Below are 18,551 nucleotides of genomic sequence, written 5' to 3' on the forward strand. Positions count from 1 at the left end.
AATGGCCTTAGAGACAAATCCCACACGATATGTAAAAGTTGTATCAAATTGAAATAAAGAAACCCCTTTATCTTTCTTCCTTCTTATTTCTTCCTCTCGCCCCTCTAAATCCCAAAGTCAGTAAAGAAAAATAACCTTGATGCGAGAGACCTGGTCCAGATCTAACCAGATGTTTCAAAGTATAAAGAAAACTCTTGTTCAGAGTGGAGAGTAATAAAGGAGATAGATGCTCATATAGACATATCAGAATCCCACCAGAGAGGGCTAGATGGGCAGTCAAAACGTAGGGTGTTTTTTTATGTGTATTTACAGGTATATACAGTTTTATATCTCTCAGCTCAGGCATTTAAGGTCTTTTAGATTATGCATATTAAATACAAACATAAATGGTAATTATCTTATCCAGTGTTTTTTTGCTCCAATTAGGTAAGTTAACTTTATATCTGTGGCTGTAATGTGTGTCTCTAACACACATATATTGTTAAATGTTTAGTAGTAAATGTTGAGTTAATTGAGCTCACATTTAATTGTTTAATTAAATCAATTGGATCAGAAATGTTTATGTCTTTGGTAAGGAAGAAGTATTATATTTAGACCCTAACATTTCCAAACCCAGAAGAAAATCTATTTCTTTCAATTAACTCACTTGAGCTTTAACCCTGTAAGAAAATCTGTCATTTGCTGAGGACATGCTGTCTTCTTGGACCATGTTTTTTTCCTGAGAAAATAAACAGTCGTCTTTGCAGGAAAAAAATGAAACAAAGAAACTTCAAGCACTTTGAAGTATGTAAAGATTTTTTTTTTAATTCCAAATATATAAAATAGCTACCGAAGGTTGAAAACTGAGTTTTTGGATTTTTCTTTTGAGATTTTTTTCCCCCCAGGGAAAGGATTTTTTCCTTAGTATTTTTTTTTCCTTTCTTTCCGAAAACCTGTTCTTTGCCTTGAGGCTTACAAACATTGACTTTTGTCGAAAGAGACTTGAACTTTCCTCTCAAGATTTGAAGAGCTAACCCTCTTCCATCCACGCTAAGATATCTCTGATTTAAGCCATGGATGATAGCTTGGGACTTGATAACAGTGACACAGACAAACATGTATGCACCAACAGTGGGGCTTCCCAGGGAATCATGAACTGTTCCTCCTTTGGAGTGAGTTCCCTGAAAGAGGAGGGACACCCAACTTCTATTGTGGGAGGTGAGTGCCCATTGGGGTGACATCACTATTGGGGTATCACTATGTTAGAGGAAGCAGAAGGGATGATCAATACAGAGAGTATTTAGAAAGGGGTCAAACTGAGTTTCGTAGAGCAGGGCAGCCACAAATCACAATGACTTTATAATCTTTTTGTGTCTGGTATTATGCTAAATATAGAATTCAAAAAACCCCTAAATTCCTATAATGCCTAAAATTTGAGCAGTTAACAAATTAATAAATTAATATGGAACAGCTTCATTTTTTAAAAGCAGGAATGAGTCATTTTGTTAGCTCTCCAGGTTGGGTCGCACTAATGGCCATGTATACACATATGTACACACACATACATATATAGGATTATACAAATCCTATAATAATTTGATATTTCAAAAACGAAGATTGACTTCCTAATTTGTATCTGTTATAAAGCTTCCATATTCATCACATCTATGAGAGGCCAGTTCTACCTTGTTTCCCAGTTTGTTGCTGGTTGCCATTTCCAGCAGCGAACCCCACAAAGTCATGTCTGTTTCCATGCCAACAGGACCTCTTGGGAGAGCATCTTCAGTAAGAGCCCGGAGGTGGTGAGTCCTCTGCAGCTCCAATGTTGCCAGCGCCTGGTGGAGCTTTGTAAGCAGTGTCTGCTGGTGGTTTACAAATACACCAATGAAACGCGAGGGCCCATCTCAGGCATCGGCCCCGACTGGGGTAACTCCAGGTGAGTCGGACTTTCTTAGTTCCCTGTGTGTATCGTGTAGAGACATGGCATGGGACAGTTTGAAATTGAGGGTCTTTTTCAATTAGGAGTCTTTTTATGCCTGGTAAGGGGATCATCAAAAACTGAAAATGCATCCATTTCCTAATCTACAAAGCAGCTTCTATTTGCACAGCCTTTGTATTTAAGAAACCGAAGAGCAATCACTAGCCTAATGGGGTACATGTAATGTGATTGGAAATATGCATATTTGATGTATATATTCCTGTTTCTAAAAGCCTTGGAAGAGCACTCCAAAACGCTGGAATAAAATGAACTATTATTGGGCATTTCAACATTCATCCCTGATAACAATATGGTTGAGAAAGTGCATGTGGTTTGATGTTATTTATTCAACATGCTTCTACCAAGACATTGGCCACGCCAATCAGCAGGAGATGAATTTTTGTCAAGTTCTATCACAATATTGAATTTCAGGTGTATCCAGTTAAAACATGTAGTTCTTCTGAAAGTAGAAACACATTAACAAGAAACAACTGTCACGCTGCAAATGGTCAGAATAAAAGTGAAGTCACTTTAGAACGTCACTATACGTTTGCACTTCCTATCAGAATTAAAGCTGAGTTGTAACTCTGGGTACGTATTACAGCTTGGTTTGGTGATAGGAAATTGGAGCCAGGATTTTACACAGGATGGGCGCTGAGCTATGCTCCCAGCCTTTTTCACTTTAGTTTTATTATACCAAAGTTGCAGTGTTACTGAGAGTAGAAGCAAGTGAGTGATGAAAATGAAGTCATAGTCAAAAAGGAGTTAGAGTCAGGGAGTAGATTTGAAAATAAAGAGCGGTTGGAATCACTAGAAGTGGACGCAGTGAGACGATCTCTCTTCGGGGAGGGTGAGAGCACACAAGCCCACTCTGTTCCACAGGACCTGGAATCACAGAATGGATTGGAATATTTTCCTCAGAAAGGATCAACCCACATATTTGTCTTAGATTTTGTTTCTTGTACACTGTGTAGTATATATAATCTGTTTTGACTATTTTTTTTTGCAAATAGTAACTGATTGATCATAACAATTACAGAGACAAAGTTAACTGTATTTTATTATTTTATTTATTGTTTTTTTGTGGTTTTTCTTTTTTTATTGATTTTTATTGAGCTCTACATTTTTCTCTGCTCCCCTCCCTGCCTCTCTCCTTCCCTTCAGCCCTCCCCCCAAAGGTCCCCATGCTCCCAATTTCCCAATTTACTCAGGAGATCTTGTCTTTTTCTACTTCGCGTGTAGATTAGATCTATGTATATCTCTCTTAGTGTTCTCATTGTTGTCTAAGTTTTTTTTTTGTTTGTTTGTTTGTTTTTTTGTTTTTCGAGACAGGGTTTCTCTGTGGCTTTGGAGCCTGTCCTGGAACTAGCTCTGTAGACCAGGCTGGTCTCGAACTCACAGAGATCCGCCTGCCTCTGCCTCCTGAGTGTTGGGATTAAAGGCGTGCGCCACCATCGCCCGACTGTCTAAGTTTTTTGGGGATTATGATTTGTGGGCTGGTTTTCTTTGCTTTATGTTTAAAAACCACTTATGAGTGGCTACATTGATACTTGTCTTTCTGTATCTGGGTTACCTCACTCAAAATGATGTTTTCTAACTCCATCCATTTTCCTGCAAAATTCAAGATGTCATTAATTTTTTTTCTGCTATGTCTCCATTATGTAAATGTACCATATTTTCCTTGTCCATTCTTTAGTCGAAGGGCATTTAGGTTGTTTCCAGGTTCTGGCTATAACAAACAATGCTGCTGTGAACATAGTTGAGCACATGTCCTTGTGGCACGATTGAGCATCCTTTGGATATATATCCCAAAGTGGTATTACTGGCTCTTGGAGGAGTGTTGTTTCTTAATTTTCTGAGAAATCGCCATATTGACATCCAAAGGGGCTTGCATTCCTACCAACAATGCAGAAGTGTTTTCTTTACCCCACAACCTCTCCAGCATTAAGCTGTCATCAGTGTTTTTGGTCTTGGCCTTTTATTTATTTATTTTTGTAATTGAAGAAGAACTTTTTTCATATAATATATTTAATCATGTTTTCATCTCTCCTAATTCCTACCAGATCCTTCCCACATCCCTACCCACCAAAATTTATGTTTCTTTCTCTCTCTTTAAGAAACAAACAAAATAAAACAAAACACAAATAAGAGCCAAGATACACAGATACACACACAGGAAAACCAGGAGAGAGAAAGAGAGAGAGAGAGAGAGAGAGAGAGAGAGAGAGAGAGAGAGAGAGAGAGAGAGAGAACCAAAATCTACAGGCAAAAGACCAATAAGACAAAAAAAAATGCCCAAAGCAAAGTGAAATAAAATAAAAAAGTCAACAAAAATATCCCCAAGTTTGTTTTTTGTCCAACTACTTCTGGGCATGAGACCTACTGTGAAATGTGATTAATACACCCAGTGAGACCACACAGGAGAAAACTAACTTTTCCATTCCCAGTGGGTATCAATTGAGAATAGCTTCTTAGTTAGGGGTGGGAGTCCCTGTTCACTTCCCCCACTCAGTACTGGAATCCCATCTGGCGTGAGCCTGTCCAGACTTTATGAATGCTGTTATAGTCTCTGAATTCATCTGCACATCAGTCCTCCTGTGTCTGGAAGACACTCATTTCCTCAGAGTCACCTGTCACCTCTGGCTCTCACCAATCTTTCTGCCTCCTCTTCTGCATATTCCCTGAGCCTTGAGGGTAAGGGGTTGGTGACAGAAATGACAGCATCTTCAAAAAATAGTGCTGGTCAAGCTGGATACTGCATGTAGAAGAATGGAAATAGAATCATATTTATCACCCACCCTGTGCAAAACTCAACTCCAAATGCATCAGGAACCTCAGCCTAAGAGACACGCTAAACCTGAAAGAGGAGAAAGTGCAGATTAGGCTTGAACTCGCTGGCACAGGAAATGACTTTCTGAACAGGACACTAATAGCACAAGCACTAAGATCAACAGTGAATAAATGGGACCTTATGAAGCTGGAAAGCTTCTATATGGCAAAAAGCACTGTCAGTTTAGACAAAGCTGCAGGCTACAGAATGGTAAAAGATCTTTATCAATTGTACATCTGATGGAGGATTAGTATCTAAATATATAAAGAACTAAAAAGGCAGAACATCAAGAAAACCAAATTGAAAAAAAATGGAGTACAGAACTAAGAAGCTACTTTTCAAAAAATGAAACATAAATGGGTTAGAAACACCTAGAGAAATGTTCAGCCTCCTTAAGCCATCCAGACAATGCAGATGGAAACTACTTTGGGGTTTTATTTTAGCACAGTCACAATGGCCACGATCAATCAAGCCAAGTGCAGTTCACGCTGTCAAGGATAGAGAGCTGCTGATGGGAGGGCTAGCTCATATAGCCACTGTGAAAATCAGGGTCATGGTTCCTCAGGAATCTAGGAACAGATGTGCCTTCAGATTCAGCTATACCATGCTTGGGCGATTACCCACAGGGCTTGACATCCTCCCATGGAGATGGAGATACCCATCCGTTTTCATTGCTGTTTTATTCACAATAGCCAGAAATGGGGAATAGCTTAAATGTCCATCAGCTGATGGACAGGAAAATGTGGTACAACTATACCATGGAATACTATTCAGCTGTTAAAAAAATGAAGTCATTAAATTCAGAGATAAATGGATGGAGTTGGAAAAAGTTATCCTGAGTGAGGCAACCTAGACCCACAAACAAATATTATATATATTGCTTTATATATGGATACTAGCTTTTAAGCCTTGGATTTGCATGGTACCGCCCAAATAACCACAGTGGTTAGGGACCTGTTAAGGGACTAGGGGAGAGGTGAGCATCTCCCCCAAAACTCAGGGCTTTACATGTTCTAGGCCAGTGCTCTCATTGCTGAGTTCCTAAACCCAAGCTGAGGAGGAGAAACTAGGAAAATTAATTGATGTAGAGTTTCTTTTTGTGATGATGACAGTGTTCTTGGCTTGCAGGTGGCTATCTAAGATTAATATACTTAGCTTACTGAATTTTATATCCAGGAATGATAAAAAATATTTCTGTCATGAAATTCTAGAAAAATCCTCCAAAAGCATAGTGCACATAGTTTGTTGAATTTTATTTACCCTGCAGTCCTCAAACTTGGAAGCTGGGTTTGTCTGAAGGAGTTCAGGCGTCCTTGTCCTACTACAGAAAGATGTTGGAAGGTGAATGTCACTTACATGGTCAAGGAAAAGTCCCCTATCAGTTTTAAATGACTGATATTCTGGGCATCATCAGAGTTAACAATAAGATAGCTTATGAAAACTGTGTGCTCTACATCTACATGGTGAGTATGTAGGCATGCACACACCTAGCCTAACACAACGAGTGTGGATATGGGTGTGAAGTGAGGTCAATGGAGATAGTCAGGTGCATTGCTCTTGGGTACGAGTTAGCTGTGAGTTATTGTGGTACAGGACAAATAAGCTAGGCTAAGAACTGTAAATTTTTTTTGTATTTTGATGCTTATATAAAGTCTTCAGATATAGTCTATAAATTCCCTTCCTTGAGACAGTCTTCCTGTCTAAAAAAAAATCAAATTGTATTATTTAATTCCAATGCAAAGAACAATTTAAAAGTAATATTTGCTGTTCAGTACTGGAGTCTCCCAGGAGATATTAGTGGAGACTTGGAGGCAAATAGCTATTGCATTTCTCCGGAATGCCTTGCAATACCCACAGCATTTGTTTTAGCTAAGCAGAGTGTTTTTCCAGTATAATTTCATATACTTTTTCCAGTTCATATCACACTTCTCCTTCTTCCAAGTCCAAAAGAACAGTTTCTTACTAACTACCGCTTCTATTAGAAAGTTGGGGTTTGTGGTGTCCGTACCCACTGTACTTCCTGGGTAATTTTATGCTTCATGTTCCTGAAAGTGTTATTATAACGATTGTATACAGGTTTTAAAGGGGTATTTTTGTGTGCCGTGACAAGTGTCTGGAATTGTCATGACCAAGGAGTGCAATCCTGAAGAGCAGCAATGCTGTAGATTTGCACAGGCTCTGAGACCTGTCGAGTCCCTTCGTTAGTCATGTGAGCAGGGGAAAGGCCGCTGCTTCATACAGCTTATTCATCTATAGAATGTCACTAACAGTGATATGTACTTAGGTAATTGTTATTAGGATAAAATATGTTGACATTTATAAAAAATAGAATAGAGCTGGTCAATAAAATGCTATTTAAATAATTGTTTAGTATAAAATAAATCACCTAGGATCCTGTACTTTGTGATATCTATCTATCTATCTATCTATCTATCTATCTATCTATCTATCTATCTATCTATCTATCTATCTATCTAATGTGCCAAAATGGAGCTCAAGGTCTTTGTGAGACTGGGTATGATTTCCCAACACTCAGGAGGCTGAGGATGGGAGGAGCATGGGTTCCAGATCTACTGAGAGACAATAGAAAGTCGCTTTTGTGCATGTTTCTCAAGTGTCAATAGTGCCAATTTATTGGAAATTAAAAATTTTAATTGGAGGATTGTAAAGATAGCTCAGTGGCTAAAATGTTTGCTCCACAAGCAAATGAAGACCTGAATTTATATCCTCAGAACCCACCTAATAGCAGAAACTCAGCAGGTGTACTGGCCACCTATAATCCCAGAACCCAGGAGATGGGGATGTTTGGGACAATCTGGCTGGAGTTGCTGAGCTACAGGTTCCCTGAAAGACACCGTCTAAGCACATAAAGTAGAACAAGATGGAGAGAAACAACTGCCATCGACCTAGAGCCGCTACAGGCGTGCTCAGGCGACCACACGCATGCTTGCACACCACACATACACGTGTGTGAAGTCTGATAGAAGTTGCTGTTTTTGTGTTATTCCTGATGCCTTTTCCACAGAGCTTAGACTGTCCCCACCCACTGTGGATTAGTAGGTTTTGATCAGCACCTTAGTTTATTTGCTCCTTGCCCTACATAAGAAGGGACGCTTTCCTGTGGCAAAGGTATCAGATTAATCATTAAGACTTCACCAGCACTTGACATCATAATTAATCCGTATAAATTACCCTAGTTATATTAAGAAAATAATTTATAAAATCTGTGATGTGAGAAATCAGTTGTTTCATTATTCATCAACCATTCTGGAGTTTTGATTTAATTTACTTTGTTGTGCATTATTTTACTGCTCTAGTAACTTAATGATCAGCACAATTATTTATAGTTTGTGATATTAGGTAACAGATTTAGTAGGTATTATTATTTAGGATGAAATAATGTTTATGGACATTATGAAAAATTCTATTTTAATCTTATGCTGTTTGCAGTTTTATTATAATGAATTCTTTTCTTTTCCTAAGATTTACAGAAATCAACTGTAAATTTAGTTTCTCATTCATATAGACGTGTCCTAGGTCTCAGCATTGAAGTCATAGAACAGGCCGCTGACAGGTCTTACCTATCACTTTGCTTCTTATGTGTTCATTCATGATGCTGCTTAGAAGATTCCAGTGGCCAAAGAAGGAAATGAATCAGTGATGCTTTCCTGACCCTTGTTATTGGAAATTCCTCATAGATACCTTTAACCTGACTTTGCAATACATTGCTGTAGTTATTACTACAACATAGGCTTTATATACCATGGTTAATTTTCATTCATATTTATGGATTTTCTTGGCCATTCAGCTATAGATCTATAGATTGGACTGACCAAACTATCAAGATTTTTACAGGTAAAGAAAATATGGGTACCTAACTCATATGTAATTCCCAGTTTTTAAAACTTGACATTGAAAACAAACAAACAAACAAACAAAAAACAAGGTCCAGTTTCTTGGCAAATTTGACCTGAATTATAACATAAATTTGCTTGTAGTATTTATTATCAATTGTGAATATAAAATTATATAAAATTAATGTTTTTTTGAAGAATGTTGGCACCCATATATATATATGTATATGTATATGTATATGTATGTATGTATATATAATACATATACTATCTTGTCTTTCTAAAATCTGGGGGGAAAATCACATATTTGGAAATACATTTGGCTTTATGATTACATCAATCTGTAACATAAACACTGAGTTATCTAAGAATACAAAGCTTCTAATTAAGAATGTTTTAGATTAACTATAGTTATATTGAATCAATGAGACATTACACAATTAGGATCTGTGTTTCTATATCATTTAAATAAACACTGAGGTTAATGTGACTTGCCAAATTTTTCATGAAAATAATTAGTAAAAGGCTGAAGATTTGAGATATCAAAGTATCTGATTCTTCTCTCACATTTTAAGGAGACATTAGAATGGCTCTATGTGTTAGTCACAGGCACTGATAATGAATTATAAGTTTATGTGAACCAACAAACAGCACTGTGATGTTTGAGTACAATGATAATAGCATGTCATGGTATGCTAATTTCATATGTCGTATATGTTCAGCTTTCTTAAGATGGAAATTTTTGTATGAACTGTATTGCTGTGATAGTCACAGTTTTCAGATAAGAAGGGTAAATAACTAGTTGTGTAATCCTTTCATGAATTATATTGACATTAAAGTTTTGTTGCAACAAACCAATTTTTTAACTATCTTTTTTTCTCTTTTTTTAGGTATTTGCTGCCAGGAAGTACCCAGTTCCTCATGAGATCACCACTATACAACATGAAATATAATTCGCCCGGAATGACTCGCTCCAATGTTTTGTTTACATCCAGATATGGCCATTTGTGAGACTGAATGCTGAATGGAGTATTGTCATGGGCTATGCATTATAGCAATTCATTTATTTTGTCTAGTTGAACCTTGAAGAAGTGACCCTTATGTGCTGTTTTATGTATATATGTCATATAAGTGTGTGGAATACATACACACATGCACTCAAGTAACATATAAATATATATATTTATTTATTATATGTAAGAAGAATTAGCAGAAAACTGAATATAAGATTTAACCTTTCTGGAAATATAATAAACCATGTTAAAGTTGTTTACACAAATATGCAAATGTGTAGAATTTGCTAGGTTTACAATTAATTACTTCCTACTAGAAATGTTATTTTTGCTGCAGAGTATATAAAGCAGAATTGATCTTGAAGATCCCCTTACAGTGTTAAATTATTTTCTAGATAACACAGCTTAGACTTCAGAAAGCACTGCTCATGTCTTATCACTGAGCTCTCTCACTTCTAGCAACTGTTTAGCAGTGAAACACACGTAGAAGCCTGGGGTTGGCTTGATGATAGGATTAGGATGAAATGGGTTTATGGTTACTGTAGCACACTGCAAACTACTAGAACAAAATCCTAGCCTGACTCCCCAACATTTTATTCTCCTATGTGGAGACGTAGCTACTTGTTCTAATGTATACTTTCAGGAAAGATCTGGTGAGGTCATGGTGTGATTTAAAAGGGGAGACAGTCCAGTGGCTTCTGAATAAAATGTACACTTGCTTTGACTTTCCGTGAGAGTCACACAAGGAAACACAATGGTGGCTGTCACAGGGCTTAGCTGTGTGGCTTTCGTGTCACATAGCACTCAAATTTCTCTGGAAAATATATCATGGATGGGTTAAGTCTCTGAGTGTTGAAGACCAATATACCTTGCAAAGTCTAATGACAGTAGTGTCTCAGTTCACCTCAGATAATAACCTGAAGGCTCTGAAGAGAAGCCTACATTGAGCACATGTCACTACCCTCTGATGTGCCATGGAGCCAGTCTTTAATTCAAGTTCAGCGTGGCATTGTCTTCCTGTCCAGGCTTTGTGCACGTGTTCCCGAGCAGCATACTCCCATGCTCCCTCTTCTTGCCTGCAGTTTCAAAGCCAATGTGTTGCTTTCAGCTTCCACAGACAACACAGTCATGGATTTTTTAACTCAGGAAGTATAATATTTGATCAAACTTCCCTCCAAAGGTTTTACTCATAGATGCTAAGTATTTGCAAAACTCAAGATTGTTTACCATCTTTTCATATCTTAGAATATATTTCCAGTAAATGAAGAAATAACTCCAGGCGGGAGCAGTCAGAGCCCATTTGTCCCAGGTTCATTCAAAGGTGGATCGTTGGTGACCCAAGTTGTAAGGTATATGTATTTTACTTTTAAAACCACCTTTGGAGAGTATATTTTTTACTGCAATATTCATTATTTTACACAAATTAGTGGTAGCCATTTTACTTCTTTATGGCTGCTCACCCACACACATATTCCATTAGAGATTTTTCCGAGTACAACCCACATAGTTTTTTCTTGTGTTTTCAAAGGAGACTAAAGCATCCAAATGAAGAAAATGAATGTGGAACTTAGGAGTTCATATTGTGAATTATTCAATAAGGTACAGAGTAATTAAAATAAGTTATACAAATATTAGAACATTACAGAATCTCTATGGAATAATCAACAGTCAGTCCTTTTAATGGTTTATTTATAGTCATTTTTGTTTTCAATTCATGTTTAAAAATCATGGAAAAATAAAAAACATAGAGGTTATGGATATATGTTTTAAAGTAATTGGTAAGTGATACCAACCCAATTGGTTGGTCATTCACTTTGTGTGTATTAAATCACAAATAATTATTTGATGAGATAGAGTGTATGCTTTGAAACTGCTATTTCATACAAGAAAGAAATTTTTGTTTAAAACCGAAAAAAAAAAATTGGGGCTTTGCCACAGTAGGTATTCTCACCCTAGAAACACACATACATTAAAAACAAGCGTAGATTTAAATACATAAAACTGCCAAGTGTTTGGTGAGCAAACATCATTCCCTTAGCTACTCAAGCAAGGCCTTGTTCTGAGAACTAGAATTTCATTGCCTACATTTTTCTGTCTCAACTGGTTGGCTACGATGAAGTCGTGCAGAAAGCATGTGCTCATTATTTGTGTGCATCACCTGGTGTGCTGTGGGCTGTGGTTGTCATAGCACCATTCCCTAATGAGTAGCTATGAGAAGACATGATAATGAGCCATGGAAGTCTCAGGAGGCCATAGACAGGTTTTAGAGGTATAAAATATTCCGTAGTTTTTGTTATCAATTTCTTATGCAGATGGTTAAAACATATCTACCTAAAAGACTGTGAATTTCTCTTTCACAAGAAAGAAAACTTCAGAAACTACTTGATCTCATCAGGGTTTTGTTGTTGTTGTTCAGAATGGATTTTGGTTTACTTACCAGGGTAGGGGATAGGTATAGACATGTTGCCCTAGTAGTTTGGATCATCTCAAGGTTGGAATACTTCCCCAAACTGTAAGATACGAATTTTTTCCAAACTAAGTAGTAGCTTGTTTATGTTATCACCTACAAACATAATCTAAAGTCACAGTTTAGTTTTCCCTAAGTAAACTAGCCTTGTGGGTTTGAATCTATTAAAAGACCCTGCTGCAATTCATTTTACTTTGCCTGAATTTTATTTTGTTTGATTTCATTTATCTTCAACATATGAACATAAAGTTTTATATGGAGCACAGATTGAAGCAACTCTGCTGTCTGTAAGGATTTGCCTAAATTAGATCAAATCCCCTAAAGTTTCCTTGACTCCTTATCTCTAAAGTTCAAACCAAACCTACACTCCTTTCTTTTAACTAATATTTATGCATGCACAGGAAATAAGTGTCTCCTAGACTTTGAAAAAATGATTATATTCAAATTATCTCTTTAGCCTGGAAAATAGATGAGTATGGGATTATGCTGATTTGAAGCTTCAGATGTTTGAGTATAAACCCAATGCTTTCTTCTTTAACATGTCAGTGTCATTCTATGTAAACATTATCTTCAAATTTAAACATATGCAATAGCACTGTTCAAAATACCAAAAAGATAGCTGCATACATGTCATTGTTTAATCTTCTGTAAAGCACTGATTTGTTCTTAAATATATATTATTTAAAAGGTAGTAAATACCTCAAGAGTGATAGAAAAATCCCTTCCTTTCCTATTTAGCATTGCTAATTTGAATTCAGGATCTCATGTACTTGTTCTAAGCATTAATCAACAATAAAAGTATAACTGTAAAATTGTGTTACTGTGACCTGGTGATTTTGGGTCATTTGATTTTTCTCTTTAAAATGAGGACTTCAAGTGTAAAGGGCCATGTCATCTACACATTGATTATTAGAGATTTAATTGATTTTAGACTAACATTGGCTTGTAAATAAATGAAAACTGTAGAAATATATTCATAAAGAAAACTTGATTGTCACACCGCTTTCTCTCTCTCCTATTTTCCTTCTTCAAATTCCCTTTGAAACTTTAACTGTGCATGGCCAAAGTAAAAAAGAAGAGAAATCTTGCCTTTTAGACATTGGTCTTCCTTGAATTCTTATAGTGGTGTGGTTTTGCCTGAGCAACAATAAAACTTTAATGAAATATTGGATCAAGTTAAGTTTGCTGAGAACTTTAAGAACAAGGTTGAGGCCTGTATGTCTATAACGCATGAAGTGTGTGGATCTCTGTGATGTGAGATGCACTTTAACAGTCTTCCAACAGAAATTGGCGCATTGAAATGACACATGTTGAGGTTGCTTCTATTTTTGAGGATATATCATGAAGTGGTATATGGTGTATTGGAAGAAATTTACTCAGGTAAACATTATGATACTGAGGTGTGTGCCACTTAAGAAGAACGGTATGATGCTTTCAACTTTATCACTACCTGTGAATTAGAAAGCGCTTGCCTTGACAAACACATCACTCAACAGACTAATCAGTCTTAATTAGCAAGAAGGCTTGCCTTTGAAAAGTGGTCAGATGCTTATTTCTATCAAAGGCTAATAGCCATTCTGGTCCTTGAGTTCATATAACAACTACCCTACGTGCTACAGCATCTGAATTTTAATGGACTTGCAGAGGAGTCTGAATTTGAGGATGAGGGAATACATTTGCTAACACAAATCATGGATCAAATTATCCCTTTGTGCTTTACTTCCCGTATATGAATGCAAATGTTGCAGAAGATGCACCTGGAATGTAAACAAAACTTGCAGTTAACATTGCGATGGTATGCTCTAGCATGTGACACCTGTATGGAGAAATTACTTCAATTACTCAGATATGTTACTATAATAAAAATGTCAACACAAGAAACCAACAGTATATCATCATTTGATTTCTCCTTTTACATAGGAACATGCACACTACATGCACACATACTGATTTCAGTAGGAGAAGAGACTGCAACCAATTAAACAAATTGAATTAAGTATTTAATTTAGTGAACATATTTTTACAGTAATTTTGCTGCTGTGCAGCAACTTTAGGGTGATAATGCTACCTGCTTTTAAAGAATTAGGCCAATAATATATAAATAGCTCAAGAAACTAGACATCAAGATACCAAATTATCCAATTAAAAATGGGGTACAGATCTAAACAGAGAATTCTCAACAGAAGAATCTCAAATGGCCGAAAGCCACTTAAGCAATTGCTCAACATCCTTAGCCGTCAGGGAACTACAAATCAAAATGTCTCTGAGATATCATCTTACACCAGTCAGAATAACTAAGATAAAAAACACAGATGGTAGTTTACACTGGAGAGGATGTGGAGTAAGGGGAACACTCCTTCATTGCTGGTGGAAGTGCAAACTTGTACAACCACTTTGTAAAACAATATGGCAGTTTCTCAGAAAATTGGGAATCAATCTACTTCAAGACCCAGCAATACCACTCTTGGGCATATACCCAAAGGATGCACACCATACCACAAGGACTCAACTATGTTCATAAAAGCATTATTCATAATAACCAGAACCTAGAAACAACCTAGATGGTCCTCAACCAAAAATTGATAAAGAAAATGAGGTACGTTTACACAATGGAGTACTACTCAGTGGTAAAAACAAAACAAAACAAAACAATGAAATCTTGACATTTGCAGGCAAATGGATGGAACTAGAAAAAAAACATCTTGAGTGAGGTAACACAGACCCAGAAATACAAATATGATATGTACTCACTCATAAGTGGATATTAGACATAAAGCAAAGAATAACCAGCCTATAGTCCATGACCTCAGAGCAGTTAGGTAACAGGAGAACCCTAAGAGAGACATGCATGGATCTCCATGGGAAAGGGAAATAGACACATTCTCCTGAGAAAATTGGAAGCATAGGGGTGGGAAGGCAGGCGGGGAGGAAGAAGTGAGAAGGGAAGAAGGGAGAACATGAAGGAAAGGGATTGCTGAAATGGTGGAAGGACAGGGAGAGCAAGGAGTGAGATATCTTGATTGAGGGAGCCATTATGGGGCTAGCAAGAAACCTGGCATTAGAGAAGTTCCCAGGAATCCACAAGGTTGACCCCAGCTAAGACCCTAAGCAATAGTGGAGAGGGTAACTGAACTGGCCTTCCCCTGTAATCGGATTAATGACTACCTTAATTGTCATCATAGAACCTTCATCCAGCAACTGATGGAAGCAGATGTAGAAATTTAGCTAGCACAGGACTAAGCTCCCAAAGTTCAGTCAAAGAGAAGGAGAAGTGATAATATGATCAAAGGGATCAAGACCATGACGGGGATACCCACAGAAACAGTTGACCTGAGCTAGTGGAAGCTCACTGAACCCAGGCTGACAGCAGGGGAACCTGCATAGCCCAAACTAGGCCCTCTTAATGTGGGTGATGATTGTGCAGCTGAGGCAGCCTATGCGGCCACTGGCAGTGGGACCAGCATTTATCTCTAGCACTTGAACTGGCTTTTTAGAACCCACTCTCTTAGGATGAATACCTTGCTCAACCTAGCTATAGTGGGGAGGGCCTTGGTCCTACCTCAAAGTCTTGTGCCAGACTTTGTTGACTCCCCATGGGAAACCTTACCAACTCTGACAAGTGGATGGTGAAGGAGGGAGGAGCTGGAGGAGTGGAGGGAGAGGAAACTGGAATTAGTATGTAAAATGAATAAGGGCTGTTTTTAAAATAAATAAGACATCTCAAAAAAAAATTAGCCCCCAAAACTAAAATTGTTAGCGTCTCCTGACTGGATAGAAGACAGAATGTTCTAAAAGTTAGTAGCAACAATTTAATCTGGTTCTATAATATATTATTTCAGGCATGAATTTCATGTTTTAGAAATTTATAATTTCTTAGCAATATTCAAGCCTCAAAATGAAGCACATTTTAGTCTCATTGCTGTTCATTGCATTGTTGACATGTTTGTAACAAATTTGAGATTGTGAAGGAGAAGAAACTCAAAGTCCAAAGCAGAGTTACCAAGGAGTCTACATGGTGCTTTAGACCATAGAGCTATGATCTGTGTGTAATATGTATATGTGTGTGAGTATGTGTATGTGTGTGTACATGTGTGACTATATGTGTGTTTGAGCTTGCCCACACTTTCATGTGCAGAGAATGGGGGAGGTATCCTCCTCCTTCCTTGTTCAGCATCTATTCCATGAGACAAGGTCTTTCAGTTACCCTTAGCTCACCATTTTTTAGTTCAGCGCCCTGGTCAGTAAGTCTGCTCCCCCACAGTGGGGGTTACAAATACACAGACCATGTTCAGCTCTTGTGTGGGTTCACTAAATCTGAATTTAGATCCCCATACTTAGGCAGCAAATGTTCCTATCCACCAAGTTTTCATCTTTCTCAGCTTCCAAAGCTGACTTTTAAAATATATTTTAAAAATTCACACTATTTTTATAAAAATATTCTATAACTTTTTTTCTGAGATGAAAAAAACTGATGCCAATGTGTCTAGCTTGGTATGTGCTGGTTAAAGGAATTATCGTACATCAAATCATGCACTAGCAACTTGTGTATATATATATATATATATATATATATATATATTTCAGTTTAATTAAAGGTCTAAACATCTTTAATTGTAAAATAAAATATCCAGGAATTATTTATGACATTAGAAAACATCTTCAAAACAAAATGAACCTTAAGCCCTTTGTCAGGAAGATAATAGAATTTTAAACTAATTTAGAGAGAGTTTTTAATGGCTATTCCTTATACTTGTACAGAGGGTCATGAAAACAGTGTCCATTGTATTGGTGTGGCAAACGTGAAGAAGAAAATAGTGAGTGTGTTGGTTGTGTTGGTTATGTTGTACTACTGTCTAGACTTCAGGTGAACTGGGAAAGGTAACTGGGGGTGTAGCTTGGTGGTGCAGTGCTCATGCCAAGTCACCAAGTCACTGTGTGCTGTCCTAGCACTGGTCGCTTCACACCAGCAAGTCACTGTGTGCAGTCCCACTCCTGCTCCACTTCACACCAGCAGGTCACAATGCGTGCAGTCCTAGCACTGCTCGCTTCACACCAGCAACTCACTGTGTGTGTGGCCCCAGAACTGTTCTCTTCACACCACCAAGTCACTGTGTACAGTCCCACAACTGCAGAAACGTGCAAATCCCAGGAGCCCACAAAGAAGGACTAGACTATCCATTAGCTCTGCATCAATATCACCATGATAATGGGGTGCAGTACATTTCCCAGACAAGTCTTCTAGCGAGAGGACCTTAGAAAAGAGTGAACTAAACCAGTCTAGTTGCTGATAAGCAATCAAGACACACAATAATGCATTCCAATAAACAATGATGTCATATTTGCAGACACAGGGAATCAGACCTGGTGCAAGAAGTTTACTAGGGCTTGTCATGAGATTTAATCATTTTCAGAAGACCATTTAACCGAGTTCCAAGAGAGGTGGCTTGGATCCAGCAAGCATGAAATACAATAAGCTTAATGGCACACAAGTATCAGGTAAGACATTTGCAACATAATTGTGATGTGTAAAGTGTGTAAAATACTTAAGAATCCTGTCAAGATGCCATCAGAATGGATAATGACAAGATATTCAGCATCTATTGGCACCCATGTGATAAGGGCTTTTGTCTTTAATGATATTCTAATGTTACTCCTTGGCAGCCAAGAGCTTCGCAGCCTATCTTGGTATATCTGGAAGCACTTGTTGGCCATTTGAAATAATATTCTCAAACAAAAGGCCTGCTGCTGATGTAGGAAGCTAGAATTTATCGAAAGCTTGTCACGTTATTTGTGAGAGACAATTTTTTATCATGTCAGATGTTTTGCTGTGCCTGTTTTATTTAGAGAAACGTGGTGGCACTTCCTCAGCCTTAGTAAGTTCTGTCACAGTTTTATGCCATGCAAATACTGTTGAATTATCCCCCTTTAACAATATGACAAAGCTGTCCTCGGATGTGTTTAAGGAGTATAAACTGAGATGTAGTATCACAGTCTACATTGAAAAATGAAGAATGATTTTTAGGGTTTAATTTTTAATTATGTGTATGTGTGAGTGTATGTGGTTATGTACACCTGAGGGCAGGTATCCACAGAATTGAGGAGAGGGCATCAGATCCTCTGGAGCTAGAGTGACAGGTGGTTCTGAACTGACTTACATGGATGATGGGAGCTGAATTCAGGTTCTCTGTAAAAGCAGGAGACACTCTTACCTAGTGAGCCATCTCTCCAACACCCCAGACTGAAGTATTTCATGCACTTATCAAGAATATTGACATTCTTGTCAACTGAGAAGTGACTATCTTGGCTCTTCTCAGAAAGCGATACTCATCTTTTTTGAACTATCACTTTATGACTCTCTTCCATATTTAAGTAAATAATAGAAACACAGAGGATGAATGAATGAAACAGTCCTAAGAGCAAGTGTAGGTGG

General features: G+C 37.5%; 1 protein-coding gene across 2 annotated transcripts in view; it reads left to right on the top strand.

The window, feature by feature from the left end:
• The window catches only part of Ttll7 (tubulin tyrosine ligase like 7), a 107,741-nt gene extending 93,780 nt beyond the window's left edge, over nucleotides 1-13,961 (top strand). For both annotated transcript variants that reach the window (XM_057793180.1, XM_057793179.1), the window contains 2 exons: nucleotides 1,742-1,915; nucleotides 9,532-13,961. In XM_057793180.1, the coding sequence (XP_057649163.1) occupies nucleotides 1,742-1,915; nucleotides 9,532-9,652 (295 nt within the window). In that variant the 3' untranslated portion in view covers nucleotides 9,653-13,961. The remainder of the gene's footprint in view (nucleotides 1-1,741; nucleotides 1,916-9,531) is intronic.
• Nucleotides 13,962-18,551: the final 4,590 nt, after the last annotated feature.

Source organism: Chionomys nivalis, chromosome 18 (genome assembly GCF_950005125.1).
Source record: "Chionomys nivalis chromosome 18, mChiNiv1.1, whole genome shotgun sequence".
NCBI classification, from domain to species: domain Eukaryota; kingdom Metazoa; phylum Chordata; class Mammalia; order Rodentia; family Cricetidae; genus Chionomys; species Chionomys nivalis.